At 58.3% G+C, this 18,702-nt stretch overlaps 1 protein-coding gene across 1 annotated transcript in view; it reads right to left on the bottom strand.

The window, feature by feature from the left end:
- The window catches only part of SLC39A11 (solute carrier family 39 member 11), a 54,009-nt gene extending 36,394 nt beyond the window's left edge, over positions 1 to 17,615 (bottom strand). The window contains 4 exon segments of the mRNA XM_063409492.1: positions 11,896 to 12,054; positions 15,707 to 15,745; positions 16,400 to 16,513; positions 17,483 to 17,615. Of these exon segments, the coding sequence (XP_063265562.1) occupies positions 11,896 to 12,054; positions 15,707 to 15,745; positions 16,400 to 16,507 (306 nt within the window). The 5' untranslated portion in view covers positions 16,508 to 16,513; positions 17,483 to 17,615.
- Positions 17,616 to 18,702: the final 1,087 nt, after the last annotated feature.

Genomic DNA, 18,702 nt, shown 5'->3' with positions numbered 1-18,702 from the left:
TTTCCCATCCAATCCCATCCTCTGGCAGGATTGGCCATTCCCTATTTCCTGACAAAAAGGAATCCAGGTCGGTGCTTCTGGACGTCCTCAGGTTCCCCAAACCCCCTGGAGCTGCAAAAGCAGGAGGGGCAGTGGGACTGGAGGCACCAGAGCAGGCTGGGAGGAGGGAACACACCCCGTGGCAGTGTTTGTCACCTGGTGTCACCAGCTCTGCACGAGGAGCAGCACCCCGAGCCCCCTCCTCCTGCAGGGCCGGGAATCCACCCCAGGAGCACCCACAGGGAGGGAATGTCCAGGTGGGATCACCTGGAATCACCCCAGGAACGGGGGGAGCTGGTGGGGTGAGGGCAGCAGAAGGAAGCAGCAGCCCCGAGCCAGAGCAGCAACAGGAGCCGCACCAGGGGAGCCACAGGACCCAAAATAAAGGTTAAAGATGAATAACTCAATTGGCTCCTCTGCCCTCATTTGCATAATGAGTCTGAGCAGGGCTATTAATACTAATGACATATCTGCAGTTCAGCCCGGAGCTCTCACCTCTGCTAACCCAGCCTGGGGAGGTGAGGAAAAAAATCCCTGTGGGATGTGGGAGAGGCCAGGACAGCTGCACATCCCACAGGGAGCACCTGCAGCAGCCGGGACAGAGCCAGGCTGGGGGTGCCTTCAGGTTTATTTTCATTTATTCCTGCCCAGGGTGCAGCTCTGAGCTCACACTCAGGCTCACTCAGCTCTCTGCACACAGCACGGACACAAAACAAATCCTTCTCCTGCTGCACACCCAGGACAACTTTCAGCCCCAAGAGCACAAACAAGGGGGGCTGCAGGGAGCAACAAGAAGGATGGGACCTCCCAGCCTGCAGCTGCAATTGGACAATTCAACCCCAAAGTGCAAACGGAGCAAAACTGATCCAAGGGGGAGCCCTGGGCAGCGTTTGTCCATTTGGGACCATTTTGGGTCCCCCTTGGGTGCGGCCCTGGCCAGGCTCTTGTCCTGCCCAAGGTGGATCCTCAAGGCCTTTCAATAAATCTCTGCTTTATTCTCCAGCTCTGCCCAGGCTCTGCTCCAGCCCAGCCCTCCCAAGGGATCAAGGGACAGAGGGGTTTTCCAGCAAAACCTGGGTAATGAGAGATGGGAAAGGAAGAGGGAATTCTGCTTGGATAAGGAATGAAGGGAGTGGGAGCTCAGGGTTGAGCTCACTGCTGCAGGGCGCTCTCCCTAAACAAGGAGGGAGTCGTGGAATCCTATCCCAGAATCCTGGAATGGGTTGGGTGATCCCATTCCATTAAAGCTGATCCCATTCCACCCCTGCCACGGCAGGGACACCCCCACTGTCCCAGGCTGCTCCAAGCCCATCCAGCCTGGCTTTGGGCACTGCCAGGGATGGAACAGCCACAGCTGCTCTGGGAATCCCATCCCACCCTCCCAGGGTGGGATTTCTGCCCAGTCTCCCACCCCTCTGGCAGTGGAAGCCTCTCCCTGTGTCCTGTCCCTCCATCCCTTGCCCAAAGCCTCTTCCCATCCTTCTCATCCTGCTCCTGCTCAAACCAAAGGGATTTTCACCCCAAACACCGTCCCTGCTCCGAGATGGGGACACCCCCAGCTGGGCTGGGCAGGCCAGGGGCCCTCCCTGGCAGCAGGGACAATTTGTGACAGTGCTGGTGACCTTCAGGAAAGCACAGGGCTGATCCCAGCCCGGGCTGCTCTGAGTCATCCCCGGCAGGAGCCCCTTAATTGGAACGTGTCAGCGGGCTAGGAAACATCGCAGGCAGGAGAGGAGAGGCAAGCGGCATTAATTAGTTCATGGCAGTAATTAGCGTCGGCTGAAATAACCACGGGGGCTGATTACTGCGAAGAGCGACAGGCAGGGAGAGATTTGGACAGGAGGAACTTGGAGGAAAATTGTTCTGGGGTGTGGGAGCTGCCCCTGCCTGCTCTGCCCACGGAGGGGAGGCCTGACCCTGCGTGGAAAAGCAAACGAGGAAATAAAAATGTCCTTTATGTAGGAAAAAAGGTGTCCTATACATGGGGAAAAAAGGAATATTCATTTTAATACAAAAAATACCCATTTTAATCCAAAATTAGATTGTAATCCAATACATTTATATGAATTTTTTCCCTGTTTTTGGCCAAAAAACCAAACAACTCCTTCAGCAAACAAACCCCATCCCTACAACATCAGGAGCTTCCTTTTGCCAACCTCCTTCCCACCAGGAATCCTGGAAAAACCTCAACAGACACAACCAGCAAGGTCATTTTCCAGTGGAATAATTGCTCCAGGCAGAGAATTCGAGCCCAGCAAAACCAGTTCGGGATGGAGATCCACTCCCAGTTGTTCACTGGGAGGAGATCTGCCTGTCCCAGCCGCAGCCAGAGCCTGAGGGGTGTTCATTTTCCTGGGGGTATTTTCCTGACACCCTCAGCAGGACGCGGCAGAGCCCCACAATGCGAGATTTTAATTGTTTGCAATAACATCACCCTCGGAGCCGCAGCTGGGATCAACAGGAGCCGTTCTGCACTCGCTCATTAAAGCCCGGGATCACTTCCACCTCCTTCCCCACTCCCTGCCCCTTCCCACGTGGATTTTCACAGGCTTTGTGCCAGGGCCACAGGAAAAGCAAACAAACCCTCAATTAACAGCTCGTTCCTCGCTATCCCCGGCTGAGGCGTTCGCGGAGGGGATGGAAGGGGCAGGGGGCGGGCAGGATGCAGCGGGGCTCACCCACCCATCCATCAGCCCTAAGGCAGAGCCAGGAGCGGGCACAGCAGCTTTAATTCCATTATTTTAACCCGCGGCTTCCTGCGGCTCCCCGGGCATCCCTGCGGACTGCAGGGAGCAGCCCCAGCTCCTTCTCCCGCATCCCGGAGGAGCTGGGTGGGATTTTATTCCCTCTCCACGCCCTGCACATCCCAAAATCCCAAAACCGGCTCCTCTGGCGGGCTGGCAGAGCTGGGGCAGCCTCCTGGAGAGAGAGGATGTGCAGAAGAGGGATTTTGAGGGAATCCAAAGAGATCCAAACTTGCAGAGTTGAAGGCAAAGAAAATAATTTGGTGCCTCGTATTTGGTTGGGCCCGGAACAAATTTGGGGAAAAAAAAAAAAAAAAAAGATGTGCTAAGAGATCTCCTTGGAAATCAAGAGTGCAAAAAGAAAGTGCCTCAAATCAAAAAATAACCCAAGAAAAAGCGTGAAGTTAAATCAGATATCATGTTCATATCTGATTTTGTGTGCCTGCAGCAAGGCAACCTTAGCTGTCCATCGGGCAAAGAGCAACGTTTGGTGGTTTTTGTTGGCACCTTCCCCAATAAATCTGCAGGAGAGGCCCTTCCTCCTTCTCCTGAGTGCAGCTCCTGCCTGTGCTCACCACAGAGAGGGGAAACAAGGACCAGGCAACTCAGCCAGGAGAAGGCAAAGAGCTCCTCATGGAACCACGGAATGCCCTGGGGAAGAGGGACCCTAAAGCTCATCCCAGGGACAGCTCCACGGGACCGGCACCCCCAGCCCTGCCCAGCCTGGCCCTGGACACGTCCAGGATGAATCCCTGTCCTTGGGAGCCTTTCCGAGCCTGCAGATCCCATCAGAGGCCAGGAGGAGACTCAGCCAGCGGGGTTTGAGTGTTATAGACCCACAGCAGACTCACCCAGCCCTGTTCCAGAGCTCCAGCCCCACAACACTCACTCAGTGATATTCCAGAGCTCCAGCCCCCTTGGCTCCCCAGCCTGGGGCCAGCACATCACACTGCCACCACTGCCACCACCCTAGTGACAATCAGAGCGGGATGGAGGGGACAGGAAAACACAGCACGGGGGTTTTCCCACCCTGAGAGTGCCCCAGAGGACACAGCCAGGCCACCCCCAGCCAGTGTCCCCTGTGGGACAGAGGCAGTGACACCCCAGGGTCCCAATGCCAGCAGAGGAGCCTCAACCAGGCTGAGCAGAGAGGAAATTTCCCCCCAAATCTCCCAGCAGCGTTTTCCTGCCCAGCAGCTCCTCAGGCCATTAAAAATAAAAATTAAGACCACTGGATTAAGAGCAAATCTGGTTCACAGCCCTCAGCAGCAGCCACGAGCTGAGGGACCCCTGAGCATCCCACTGAGCACCCCAGGGCAGCTGCTCAGCACCCCTGGGAGCATCCTGCCCCGGGAATGTCCTGCCCCGGGAAATTCCTGCCCCGGGAATGTCCTGCCCTGGGAATGTCCTGCCCCGGGAATTCCCCCCTGGGGACACAGGGGACACCCTCCCTGCCTCAGACACTCTGGCAGGGGCTGAGTCACAGTTTACCCTGCAGCTGCAGAGCTGGGGATGTTTTCCCCTCCATCCCCTCTCCCAGCTGCTCTCCCTGACACTTTAATGGCAGGTTTGCTTTTCACCGTGGGGGAATTAATTGGGGGTTGTGCTTTGAGCGAATTCAAAGGCACATTTGGAGATCAAAGAACAGCTGGGGGAGCACCTGGAGCATCCGGATAAAGCCGAGGCATAGGGAGGGCATGGAGGGGATCCCTTTGTGCTCTTCCTTTGGGGAAACCTCTCCTCTTTTACCATTCTGAGCCAGGCCCGAACAGAAATGAGAATTCAGTCAGCAAAGGCTGAGCAGGAGGAGGGGAAAGCCCAGGGAATATCAGAGCCTTCCCTTCCCAGCAATTCCTGCTCCAGGGGGAAGGAGGCTCAGGATGGGGAAGGGAGGGATGGAGAGAGGAGAGAGCTTGTGGAAAGAGGAATTCAGCCAGGTTTTCTCACTCCCTGCTTTTTTTCCAGGGGAATTTTTCACCCCATCCCATCAAACTGCTCCAGATCCCAAAAAACCTGAGCAGGGGGGGAGGGAATTTAAGCCCGACTCAGAGTCTGGAGCTCTGCAGCTCCAGCTTTGGGGCTTCCCAAATAACGCTTTTATGAAATGCTTGATGCATAATGAGAGAGAATTCTAATTAAGAGCAGCTGACAAATTGCACTGCGGCAGTAAATAAGCCTTTGCTTCCATTAATAAAATGAAATGCTTTGGTAGAAATTAGGATAATTAAGATTTTGTGGGGGTTTTTGGCAAATAATTCCAACCTATAAAGCCACCACTGGATTTCAAGCACTAAACCAGGGCACAGGGGCAGGCAGGGGTGGGATGAGCCAGGTTTTCCATGGAAATAAATAAATTCCACGGATAAACAGAAACCTTTGGGGTTTCTGAGTCCTTCAGAGCATCCCAAGGATGGGCTTGGTGGTCACCAGGGATTTTCATGGCTGAAATCCCACCTGGGACAGGAGACAGGGATCAATCCCTCATGGATCTATAACCTCTGCCTTGGGGTTAATTGATAAATTAATAAAAGCCATGCCCAGCTAACTCTGCTTTACTCAGAGACGGAAGGGAAGGATATTTCCCAATGGAAGGGAAGGATGATTTCCCCAATGGAAGGGAAGGATATTTCCCCACGGAAGGGAAGGATATTTCCCCACGGAAGGGAAGGATATTTCCCCACGGAAGGGAAGGATATTTCCCCACGGAAGGGAAGGATGTTTCCCCACGGAAGGGAAGGATGTTTCCCCACGGAAGGGAAGGATGTTTCCCCACGGAAGGGAAGGATGTTTCCCCACGGAAGGGAAGGATGTTTCCCCACGGAAGGGAAGGATGATTTCCCCAATGGAAGGGAAGGATGTTTCCCCACGGAAGGGAAGGATGTTTCCCCATGGAAGGGAAGGATGATTTCCCCAATGGAAGGGAAGGATGTTTCTCCAATGGAAGGGAAGGATGTTTCTCCAATGGAAGGGAAGGATGTTTCTCCAATGGAAGGGAAGGATGTTTCCCCAATGGAAGGGAAGGATGTTTCCCCACGGAAGGGAAGGATGTTTCCCAATGGAAGGAAGGATGTTTCCCAATGGAAGGAAGGATGTTTCCCTATGGAAGGGAAGGATGTTTCCCCATGGAAGGGAAGGATGTTTCCCAATGGAAGGGAAGGATGTTTCCCTATGGAAGGGAAGGATGTTTCCCCACGGAAGGGAAGGATGTTTCCCCACGGAAGGGAAGGATGTTTCCCAATGGAAGGCTTTGCTACATTCCCCAAAAAACCAAATTTTCTCCTCCTTCACCCTCAGACCCTGATCCCTCCTTCCTCCCAGAGCCTGTGGAAGAGGGCCAGGGCTCCACGAAACCAAACAAACACCAGGGCCGCTGTTTATTTTGCCCTGGGCAAAGGAAATCCAAGCAGAGCAGGAATGCAGGAGCCGGGCTGGCAGCCCCCAGCTCCGTCCTCCCCCTGCAGCAGGGAAAGGCTCCAGCCCCACACTCTAAAACTTAACAAGGCAGAAAATCCACAACCCCTGAGGACGTGGAGGGCTGAAAAGCCTCCACCCAGCCCGGCAATGAGGATGTGCAGCTAATTAACTTCCTAGGAGCCTCGGCTGAACAGGAAAAAGCACATTAAAGTGGGAATGTGAGCCGGGCACATCCCGCAGGAGCCGGCAAATTGCATCAGAGGAATCCTGGATGCAGGATAAATCAGCAGCAGCCAGCACTGCTCCCCACGTTCCCCTGGAATGATGAACCCATCGAATCCAGGCCCCTGCAAGGCAGGAGGGGAGAGGCAGGAGCAGCTCCCCGGCCTTGGAGGTGGGAGCAGGGACAGGAGGATCCCGGGGACTGCCCTGCCTTGTCCCCCCAGGCAGAGAATCCCAAAATTCCAGAACTGAGGTTGGAAAAGCCCTCCGAGATCACCGAGTGCCAGCAGTGCCCAATCCCCACCTCATCCCCAGCCCAGAGCTCCGAGTGGCACCTCCAGCCTTCCCTGGACACCCCCAGGGATGGGGACTGCAACTCCTTCCAATGCCTGATGCCCTTTCCTGGAAGGAATTCCTCCTAAAACGCAGGTATTTACCAGGAACCACCTCCTAGAGCCCCCTCTCCCAAGAAAAGATGCTCCCCATGTTCTAATCCAGCTGTGGTTTAGCCCTGAGAAAAAAAATTTGCAATTTTAAACAATGTGCAGCGACACCTTGATGGTGCTAACTCCCCCTCCTCCTCCTCCTGCAGCCTTATCCATGCACAACTCCCAGGTTTCCCTCCCAAAAAGGGACTTGTGTGGATTTAGAAGGCAGAATTTTCCTCCTGAAGGCAGTTCCTGGGCCAGACACCCTGGCTGGGCAGGAGAGGATCCTCGGGGCTGTTTATGCAGCTCTCAGAGCCTTCCCAAGAGTTCTTGCCCAAAATAGCCCAAAATTCACAGTGCAAAACATCCAGTCCCAAACCCTGTTCCCAAAGAGCCTCCAAGCCACGGTTTGCACATCCAGAAAAGGGCAGGAGCCCTTCCCTTCACACAGAATTCCCCAAGGAATTCTTTTTGGAGGGGGTCAAGGGGATGCAGCTCCCACCAGGAGCATCCTCACCCTGCTCAGGGAAACCTCGGAGCAGAGCCCAAATCCAAACCCTGGAGGGCAGAGAGGGGATGAGGGGTCAGCACTGACACCCATGGAATAAAGACCAACCCCAGGAAAGGCTTTTAAAAGGCACTTTAAGCACTGTTTGTTTAAATCCAAGGAATGCTCTGCCCATCACACCAGGCTTTATTGATTTCCCGTGTACTCAGGAGCAAAGAAAAAACCACCAAACCTGTACTCAGCAGACAAGAACAAAAAAAATCCAATGGAGATGGTATTTCCAGGCTGGAATTACAGCCCTGGCTCCCCATCCTCCCTCCCCAATCACCTTTTACACCCCAGGTATTGGCAGGGCCCTGGTTCGAGCTGAGTAATGGCCCAGCAGCTCCTGCCAGGGATTATTCATTAACTCCTGCAGCTCCTGCAGCCTCTGCCCTGCTCTCCCTGCGCCCAGGGGACACCCCAGCACCCCTTCCCAGTGTCCCTGTCCCTTCCCAGTGTCCCTGTCTCTTCCCAGCGCCCATTCCCAGTGTTCCTGTCCCTTCCCAGTGCCCATTCCCAGCATTCCTGTCCTTTCCCAGTGCCCATTCCCAGTACCAGCATCCATTTCCAGTGTCCCAACCCATTCCCAGTGCACATTCCCAGTGTCCCTGTCCCTTCCCAGTGCCCATTCCCAGTGTCCCTGTCCTTTCCCAGTGCCCATTCCCAGTGTCCCTGTCCCTTCCCAGTGCCCATTCCCAGTGTCCCTGTCCTTTCCCAGTGCCCATTCCCAGTACCAGCAGCCATTCCCAGTGTCCCAGCCCATTCCCAGTCCCCAGCAGGGCAGGGATGGAGCTCTTCCCTGTGCAGACAGATGTTCCTGAGGAAAATGAAGCCTGGAGGGAGAGGAGATGAGGCTGATTAAGCCTCATTATCCCATTTAGTAATGATGGCAGCAGGGTCAGGCAGAGGAATGGGAAGAGCAGGAGCTGAGGTGGGGCTGGGGCAGCCCCTGGGGGTTTGCAGCTCCCACCAGGAGCTGCTGGATCCCCCCAACCAGGAGCTGCTGGATCCCTCCAGGAGCTGCTGGATCCCCCCAACCAGGAGCCGCTGGATCCCCCCGCCAGGAGCTGCTGGATCTCCCCGCCAGGAGCTGCTGGATCTCCCCGCCAGGAGCTGCTGGATCTCTCCAGGAGCTGCTGGATCCCTCCAGGAGCTGCTGGATCCCTCCAGGAGCCGCTGGATCCCTCCAGGAGCCGCTGGATCCCACCACCACCAGGAGTGCTGGATCCCCCCCTCTCCCTGCTCCTGTCCCAGCCCGGCAGGGAATTCCTGCCTGCTCACAGGTCGGAGGCTGTGATGCAGAAGGAGCAGGAGCCAGGGAGCTCCTGGAAGCCACAGGTGCCCAAATCCCCCCATGTGGGCTTGGGAATGATCCAATATCCACCTCAAACTGCACAGGGACAGCTCCTGGGGATTCAGCAGCTCCAGAACAAAGGCAGATAATGAATAAAAATTTTAATGGATTTCCCGCAGAGAATGATAAAATCATTCAGGGTGGAAAAGCCCTCTGAGAGCACCGAGCCCCCCCAGCCCAGGACACTGTCCCCATGTCCCCAAGTGCCACATGCACACAGCTTTAACCCCTGCAGGGGTGGGGACTCCACCCTGGCCAGTTCCTGGTGCTGCTTCTCCCAGTTTTCACCTGCATGTGAAATTCCAGCAGCAAAAGCAGCCAGGGACTGCCTGGAAAGCAGAGCCAGGGCTGGAGGAACCCTCTGGACTCCTGTGGGGCTGCCCCAGGAAGGGCAAGAAGAGCATCACAAACCCATAAAAACACCAAACTCTGAACAAAACCCAGCCAAGTCAGCAGAGCTGCACGACAGGTTTGAAGGATGGGAATAATAACACTTAATTCCAGCATTCTTACGCTTTTCAGCAGCCCCAAAATAGCTCCTGAGCCATCAGGGACCTGCTGCACTGAATTTTTAAGTAAACTTTCCCTCGGAGGCTGTGGGTCTTGGCAGTGAAGACACCGAGCCCCAACCCTTTCCAGGAAAGGCTCACACAGCCCCATCTGCACACCCAAAACCTCCTCAAACACCAGCTGAAAGCCTCGTTCAGAGAAAAAAAAAATCAGGATAAACTGGAGAGAAAAAAAATCAGGTGAAACTGGAGAGAAAAAAAATCAGGTGAAACTGGGGGCTCCATGCCAGATCTGCCCATTTTTCCAGCCCCTGGGATCTGTTTTTGCCAGATCTGCCCATTTTTCCAGCCCCTGGGATCTGTTTTTGCCAGATCTGCCCATTTTTCCAGCCCCTGGGATCTGTTTTTGCCGTGGTCTCACCCCCAGATTTCCTGGCGTGGTTTGGAACCTGCACCAGCATCTCCTCCTGGGCTGGAGGATGAACAAACATTAGAGAGAAAGATGTGAGAGATCAGATCTGCCTTGGTGAGGAATGCACTGCTCTGGATCATTACCCGGGCTGGGAGCTTTAACCCTCCCTGTGCCACAGCAGACACAGGGATGCCCCAGCGGGGCTGAGGCAGGAGAAAAACCCTCCTGGCTGCCGCAGGAGCAGGGCTGGGCTGCTGAGGAGTCGATAAAAGCTTTTAGAGGTTGTTGTTATCCAGCCTGGAGCTGTGCCAGGCTCCAAGGCTCCCTCCTGCTGCATCCTCCGGGCACCCACAGCCCAGAGGAGCCGGGTCCCAGCAGGGTTAACCCTTGCCTGGACAGCAGCAGCTCCCCAGGGACACCTCCCCAGCAAGGGAAATACTCTGGAGCACATTCCCAGCCCAGCCCAGGGATGGCTCAAGCCTCACCAAATTCCATTTTCATTTGCACACACTCAGCTCTGCCCTCTCGGTGCTCCTCACATAACAGAATCTCCGTGCTCTTCCCAAAAATCCCCTCCTGGGCAGCTGCAGGAGCCATTCCTGCTGCTGCAGGCAGGGCACGCAGAGCCCCCCACCCTCTGCCAGCTCCCCTGACCCTTCCCGAGGGATCCAGGGCGAGGAAAAGCAAGTTTGGATCACACAGACCCTGCCCCTGCACACCCCAGCACAGGGACAGCCCCTTCTCCAGGAGGAAAACACACCCGCACTGCTTTGGGATAAAGCCCTTCCCCATCTCCACGGGGTGTAAATGCTCCTTGTCCATGTCCCAGGCAGCAGAACTGCCCAGAATTCCCATGGGATGAGGCAGGAGCTGTCCCCCAGCTCTGCCCCAGCAGCGTTTAAGCTGGGTCTGAGCACAGGTTGGGTATTTTTGTACCTGTACCTGCAAGGCCACCGCCCTCCCTGCCTGTCACTCCATCCCAGCACAGGAATTTCATTTCCCCCAAACTCTTCCCTCTCCACAGGCTCCTGTTTCAACGCTCCCCCCAAATAAACCTCTCCAAGCACCAGGAACAAGCAGGGTTTGTGCCCCAAGGGAAGGATCAGCCCAAGGCAGCGCTGCGGGGACCCCTTGGGATGGGGAGAGCAGCAGGAAAAGGCAGAGCTGAGAGCAAAGAGATTCCAGGAGATCCCAGAGCAGCTCCTGGCCACCCACAAACCCTGCAGAGCCCCCAGGAGCCCCCCAAGGGCAGGAGAGGAGGCAGATCCTCACCCCTGGCACTGGCAGTGACCCCACAGCAGCCAGCAGCTCTCCTCCCAGCTGAGCTGTGATCCCAGCAGAGGCTCCAACAGCCAGGGAGAGGGGAAGGCTGCAGCTCCAGAATCCTCCAGACCTCCCACTCCTTCCTCATAACCACAGACCAACAAAATCCCGCTGAACTAAACATGAAAATTGGACAATCTCCTTGGAAATCTCTTCTCTGACTGCACCACTCTTGTGTTTTCAAGCTGCAGAAATCCACCAGCTCATTATGTAAAAATATAATTTGTATTATTACATAAATGATATTTATTTGTGTTTTTAACGGCTGTCTCAGGCTGCTTGCTTGGATTGTGCAGCACTCCCAGGGCTGGCAGCTCTGCAAATGAAGCCCCAGGGCTGGGACACGAGGTCACACCTGAGCTGTTGGAGGAGCTTTGCCAGCAAAAAGAACAGAAGCAGAAGTGAGAACGGGGGGAGAAAACAGGAAGATTTAAAAAAACCCTGAGCTCAGTGAGTCTAAGGCTGCATCCAGCACTGCCAGAGCCAGCCAGGGCTCGGGGAATCAGAGATTCCTGAAATCTGGGAGAGAAATCCATCCCTGTCCAGCAAGCAGCTGCTCCTCCTTACAGCTGGAGGAAGGACAGGAGCCCCCAGCCCAGGAATTCCCAGTGAGCAGCACTGGGATGATCTCCCAGCCCAGGAATTCCCAGTGAGCAGCACTGGGATGAGCACCCAGCCCAGGAATTCCAAATCAGCAGCACTGGGATGAGCCCCCAGCCCAGGAATTCCCAGTGAGCAGCACTGGGATGAGCCCCCAGCCCAGGAATTCCCAGTGAGCAGCACTGGGATGAGTCCCCAGCCCAGGAATTCCCAGTGAGCAGCACTGGGATGAGCCCCCAGCCCAGGAATTCCCAGTGAGCAGCACTGGGATGATCTCCCAGCCCAGGAATTCCCACTCACCAGCTCGGGGAGGAGCAGGTCAGCCCCGTAGACAAAGGCTGCTCCCAGGGCAAAGCCCGCGGCCACCGGGAAGAAGGAGAAGGCTCCGAAGGCTCCGGACTCCTCGGCCATCTCGATGGCTGGGGCCAGCAGGGACCAGTAGGACGCTGCCAGCATGACCTGGGGACAGAAGGGCAGTGCTGAGATCCCAGGGGGCGGAAGGGAAGCAGAAATTCCAGTGGGGAATTGGAGACAGGAGCAGGATCCTGTGGGAAGGAGCCAAGTGATCCCAGAGGCTGCAGCAGGAGGAGGCTGTGGGAAAGGTGACCCCCCCTCTCTGCCCAGCAGCATCCCAGGGATTTCCCTCTGCAGGATGCTCAGAATCCCAGAATGGTTTGGAAAAGCCCTTAAAGCTCATCCAGAGCCACCAGGGGCAGGGACACCATCCCCTGCTCCAGGCTGCTCCAAGCCCTGTCCAACCTGGGGCACTGCCAGGGGTGCAGGGGCAGCCACGGCTGCTCTGGGCACGCTGTGCCAGTGTCCCAACACCCTCCCAGGGAAGAATTCCCTCCCAATTTCCAACCAAGCCTCCTCCAGCTCAAAGGCTGTAGAGAGGAGCTGCTGCCCAGCTGTGCCAGGGCTGGGAGCAAACTCTGCCACCCTCAGCCCCTGCTGAGGGAGGAGGAAGGAGCTGCCTGTGCTGCAGACACCAGTCCCCGGGGGCTGTGTAAATCTGAGCTCCCTGTGAGTAAGAACAACGAGGGTTGTCATGTCAGGCTTAAGCACAGCTGTCAAACCTCGTATTTCAAATGCCACCTCCTTTAAAAAACAACCACACACCCCAACGTGGAAGCACAGGCAGCAGGGGAAGGCTCTGGAGAATCATGTTGTCAGCTCACAGTGAGATATCATTTCCCCACGGCAAACAGAGCCCTGACAGAGCTCAGCCTGCAGAGCCTGGCAGCTCCTGGGATCCCCCCAGGAGGATCCCCCCCAGCCCAGGGCTCCTGGGGAGGAGATGCCACCGCTCTGAGCAGCCTGAGGTGAAGGAAAAGTGATTTATTCCTGTGTTATGCAGGTCAGCCCCAGTGCTGAGGTCATTGTCAGGGATTTACAGAGTTCCAAGCTGCTCGGGACACACCAGGAGCCCCTCAGCAGCTTCCCCTCGGCCCAGCCCTGAGCTCAGGGTGGGGTTTGGGGACACTGGGTGGGGTTTGGGGACACGGGACTGCCTGGAGCAGAGAGCTCCTGCCCACCCAGGGCAGAGGCAGAGCTCTGCTTCAGCTGCAGCTCCCATCAGCTGATCCCAGGAGTGACAGAAGGGGAGGATTTCTGCCAACAATCTCATTTAAGTGACAAATTCACACTGATCCCACAGCCCTGCAATGGCCCAGCCACGGGCAGGACCCAAGCCCCAGTGTCACCGAGGCAGCTGGACAAGAATAAAAGAGGGAAATAAACCTGGAGCACACCTTCCCCCCAAGGCAGGGACCCCCTGCTCCTGCCAGGCTGGGTTTGGGGCACTGTCACAGCCATAAATCCACAGTTCTTGGGAAAGCACAGGACAGGCAGGAGTTAAAGCATCACTGGGGGAGCCCAAATCCTTCCCCAGGCTCCAGCAGTGGGACAGGAGACAGAAAACCAAGCACAGGGAATGAATCCAGAGCCGTGCCCTCACTCTGGAGGGAATCCCTCCAAGCACAGCAGGGTTTAAACCCAAACACCTCTCCCAGGGCTGGGCATCTCCTCCCACAGGGATTCAGTGCAGGAATCCCCAAAATTCTGGGCTTCAAACCCTCCTCAGCCTCCGTGGCTGTGGAGCCACACAGGAGCCTTCATCTGCAGATGCAGAATGAACAGAGCCATGCCCTCCCCAGCAGGGCTGGGCACAATTAAATCCCTCGTTAAACCTGGGAAGCCTGGGCAGCCCCTGTGGGATCCCCGGGATGAGAAGGGGAACACCCAGGGAAAGGTGGGGAGCAGGAAATCCGGGAAAAGGAGATTTCCTGGGTGGGTGGGAAGGGCAGGTGGAGAGGAGACACTGGCAGGGAATTGTCCATGCCAAACTTTTCCACTTGGCTTCATTAAAGAGGAGCAGCCTCAGCACGGCCGTGGGAGCTCCTGATGCTGTTTGAAGGGAATATTTGATCCCAGTGTGCCCCTGGGGAGGGCTTGGGTGATTTCCTGCTCCACCTGGGATGGGAAAAACCACCCCAGCCAGAGGAAAAGCTGGGCCAGGCTGCAGGGAAAGGGGGCTGCAGGTGTTTGCTCCTGGTGGCTGAGCCCAGCCCTGCAGCACCACAGAGAACAGCTGGGGGAAAAATAAATAAAAATAAATAATAAAAAAATCTCATTTCAGGATATTGAGATTTCAGAGAAAAAGCAGAATTTCACATCAGATGCCCCAGCAAGCAAAGCTTTGTCTCTATGGAAACACAACCACCTCGGAGGCTCCTGCATGCAAAACCCTGCATTAGCTGGGAGTTCCAGACTGGGAAGTGAGGCAGGGAAAAGGCAAAGGCAGCATGGGCAGGGCTGGAGGGGGCTGAGCTCGCCCACACCCCCACCAGGAGCGAGCTGGAGAGGTGCAGGTGACACCTGGACCACCAGCAGGGGCAGCCTGTGCCCCCAGGGAGCTCCCAGTGCCCCCAGGGCACTCCCAGTGCACCCCAGGGAGCTCCCAGTGAGCCCCAGGGCGCCTGTCCCCAGTGCCACCAGGGCTCCTGGCTGCCTGTCCCCAGTGCCACCAGGGCTGCCTGTCCCCAGTGCCACCAGGGCTCCCTCACTGCCTGTCCCCAGTGCCACCAAGGGCTCCCTGTCCCCTCCAGGCACCCCAGGAACAATTCCCCCTTCCAGCCCTGAGCTCTGCCAGCTGGAAGAGCTGAGGGAAAAGCAAATGTTTGCAGGAGTTCTGCTTCCTGAGCCACACCTGGGCCAGGCAGGGGTGACTCAGAGCCGCTGGCAGCTCTGGTGACGTGGTGGCCACAGCAGGGACAGCAGGTCCTGATGGCATTCCTGGGGAGATGACAGCCCCAGGAGCCCCTACAACCCCCGAGGTGAACAATCCTCACCCTGCAGGGAGCAAACCCAGCTGCTGGCACCCAGCACGGCCACCAGGTGCCACCTGGCCGGGCAGGACACAGCCAGGGGACCTGGCAGCACCCAGGGGTCCCCTCAGGGCACCCGGCAGCGCCCAGGGGACCCCCCCAGGCAGGGGGAAAGGGGCAGCTCCCTCCAGAGCACATCCCAGGTGTGCCCCAGCACCTGCAGCCCGGGGTTTGGCAGCCAGACTCGACCCTCAATGAGGGACACAAAGGTGATTTAATGAGGCTGGACGAGGCCCCACCTGCCCCCAGCAGCCCCCCATTCCCCAGCCCACCCATTCCCCAGCCCCCCATTCCCACGTTTTCCTTCAGGAAAAGCTGCCAGAGCCCCACGTGTCCCGTGCAGCCTTCCTGGAGAGCTGCAGCTCTCTCTCCTCCCCTCTCCTCCCGAGGGCTCGGAGCATCCATGGGGCAGCACAAAGCCAGGCAGGCACAGCAGCCCCTCACAGCCCTCCTGCCCCCCTCCAGCGCTCCAGGAGCCCCCAGAGCCCCAGGGAGAGGAGCAGAGGTTAAGGCAGGGAGGCAAAGCCAGCGTGGGCAGCTCGGTGTCCTCGTGACCCTCCTGGTGCCACCTCCAGCCCAGGGGAACAGGACAGGATGGGACTGAGCCAGAGCCCCTCCCTGCCCTCGGGGAGTGATCCAGGGATTTGAACTCGACTGGGCAACCAAACCAAGCGTGGAGGGGCAGAGAACACGGGGGAGGAGGAGGAGGAGGAGGATGCACTCACCCCTGCGGCAAAGCCCAGGCTCCCATCGAGGATCCGCCTCTGGAAAAAAGAGACAAACACAAACCACCCTGAACTCCTGGTGAGGGCACTGCCCACGGCGCTGGGGAGGTGGGAAAGGGCTCACCAGGCTGGAGAGGGAATGCCAGAGCACAGGCTTAGGTGGGATTTTGGGATAATCCTTCCCTGGGAGGGTGGGGAGGGCCTGGGATGGAATTCCCAGAGCAGCTCTGGCCGTCCCTGGAAGTGTCCCAGGCCAGGCTGGACAGGGCCTGGAGCAGCCTGGGACAGTGGAGGTGTCCTGGCACTCCCAGGGCAGGTTTTTTACCCCTCCCCAAGGAAGAAAACCCAAAGTGCTCCTCCAAAGGGAGCCTCACTTTGCAGCCACCTCCTGAATAAATCATCACAAGACCGAGGCATAAATAATAAACCCATGCGGGCAATTTGGAACACCCTGGTGAGGGGGCCTCTAATTTTGGCTCCAGGATGACTTAAAGCTCAGTTCTGAGCACAGGCTGACCCAAATCCCGCCCTGGGAACAGCAGCAAAACCAGGTTAGAGGCAGGGGGGCTGTCCCAGGAGCACATTCCACGGCCCAGCCTCGCCAATCTGACTTCCCCCCATCCCGTGTGTTGGGAAAGGAGCAGGATTTCCCCTCCTCGTGCTCCTGGAAGCTGTGGGGATGGCAGCACTGACCTGCCCGCTGGAGAACACGAACACCAGCGCCGAGCCCGCCGCCGTCAGCGCCCAGGTGAGCGCCGTGCCCAGCCCCGCCTGCAGCACCGGGCGCAGCCCCGCGATCATGCTGCCCTGGGGGACAGCAGAGCGTGGGGAGCAGAGCCAGAGACCCCCAAAACCCCCCCGAACCCCTCTGCACTGCCAGGGTCACCCCCAGCCCAGCCAGCCCCCCTGAGCTCCTCTCTCCGCCTTAGGCGGGGCTTTGCGGTTTAAGCCGAGCTCATGGGAGCCAGCACATCCCACCTGGACCAAGCCCTGGACCCAGCCCGGCTTTCCTGGGGTGGGAGGTGAAGCCACCCACTGCATTTGCACTTCCATGGAAATACAGCCAGGGTGGAAACAGAGATGAATAAAATATTTAAACATGCCTGCGTGGATACATTGATGTGTCAATGATCAAACACACAGGGATTGATCGATTTCTATGGAAATACGCGAGAAATCTACACGTACACACAGCCTCAAGGGCTGTCCCGGGCCCCAGCCGTGTCCCGAGGCTTTCCCCGTCCCTGCAGGTGCGAGCCCCGCTCGGACCCCGCTGCTGTCCCGGCTCGGACCCCGCTGCTGTCCCGGCTCGGACCCCGCCCAGCCCCCGGAGGAGCCCCCCTTCCTCCAGGGGGTCCCGCAGCCCGGCCAGGAGCGCCCAAACACCCCCCAGAACCCCCCTGAACCCCGCACCGGGAGCTCCACGCTGTCCCCCGGGCCCTTCAGCCGCGGGGCCGGGCCCAGCACCACCGAACCCCCCAAACCCGGAGCCCCCGGCCGCTCCCGGGACCCCCAAACCCGAGACTGCCGGATCCCCGAGCCCCCCAAACCCGGACCTCCCGGGGCAGCCCCAGCACCCCCGGACCCCGCAATCCTGAACACCCCCGAGCCCCTGGCCTGTCCCAGCACCCCCGAACCCCCCGAACGCGGAGCCCCGGAGCCCCTGACCCACCCCGGGACCCCCGAACGCGGAGCCCCCGGATGCCCTGGCCGGTACCGGGACCCCCGCAACCCCCAAACCTGGAACCCTGCGGCGGTGCCGGGGCTCCCTCGTACCTGGAGGCCCTGCCCGGTCCCAGAGCCGCCCCAGCCGCGCACCGGGAGCGGCGCCGGGGCCCAACCCCGCGGTCCCGCCGAGCCCGGGCCGGCCCCGCCGCCGCTTCCGGGTGCGCACACGTGTCTGCGGGCTGGCCCCGCCCCCCGCGGCTCTCAGCCAATGGCAGCGCGGCGGGGGCGGGCCGCCCGCGGCTCTGCGGTTCGCGCGGGCGCGCCCGTCACAAAGCGAGGCGGGCGGGCGGCGCGGGCGGGCGCGATAAGACAGCGCTGTCGCTGTCGTGTCGCTGTCACCTCCCCCCCTCTGCCAAGAGACCCCCGGACACGGCACTGAATTGTCCTGAGAGCCCTCCTCCTTACTGCCACCCCCGCGCTGCCCGCGCCCCCAATCAGCCGTGCTAATTAGCAATGTTAATGAGCCGCACGTGGCAGGCTGCGGGAGCTGACCGGGGCAATCAGACCCCGCGAATGGCTGGCGGCTGTCCCTGTCACCCGGAGGGCGTAGTCAGAGTCACTGTCCCACTCATGGGTGTCATAGAATCCCAGAATTATTGAGGCTGGGAAAGGTGTCTGGAGTCACCGAGTGCCAGCTGTGCCCGATGCCCACCCTGTCCCCAGCCCAGGGGCTGAGTGCCACCTCCAGCCCTTCCTTGGACACCTCCAGGGACAGGGACTCCAACCCCACCCTGGGCAACCCCTTGCAGTGTGGCACAACCTTTCCATGAAGGAATTCCTCCTGATGTCCAGCCTGGACATCCCCAAAACCGTAATTACAGGGTGACAGAGGCAGCCCTGTCACCGATTGCCCCCGTGCTGGCAGGAGGGACAGGGGCTCACAGTGACAGCCACGGAGCCAGGCCAGCCCCGATGTCCCCTCCTGTGCCGCTCCAGGAGCAGGGGGTGGCAGAAGGACACATCTCCGTGAGTCTGTGTGCCACAGCCTTTGATCAGCCCCCGCTGGGAAAGGTCAGGGCCGCAGGGAACCTCCCTGATTTAGGATTTAATCAACCCGGCCCTGTAATTGCTGCATCCCTCATTAGCTCCCAGGGCCAGGCAGCTGCAGGGCGAGGTGCCAGCTGGGAGGGACACGGGGACAGACACACGGAGCTCCCCCCGCCACCCCCGGGATGCCCGGCCGGCTGTGCCGGCGGTGCTGGCAGGGCTGGGGACAGCTGGTGACCCGGCAGGGCTGGCCCTGGGGACACAGCTGACACGGGCTGGGG

Source organism: Prinia subflava, chromosome 12 (assembly GCF_021018805.1).
Source record: "Prinia subflava isolate CZ2003 ecotype Zambia chromosome 12, Cam_Psub_1.2, whole genome shotgun sequence".
Taxonomy (NCBI): domain Eukaryota; kingdom Metazoa; phylum Chordata; class Aves; order Passeriformes; family Cisticolidae; genus Prinia; species Prinia subflava.
Note: the sequence above shows the minus strand (reverse complement) of the source record. Positions and strands in the feature narration are given on the sequence as shown.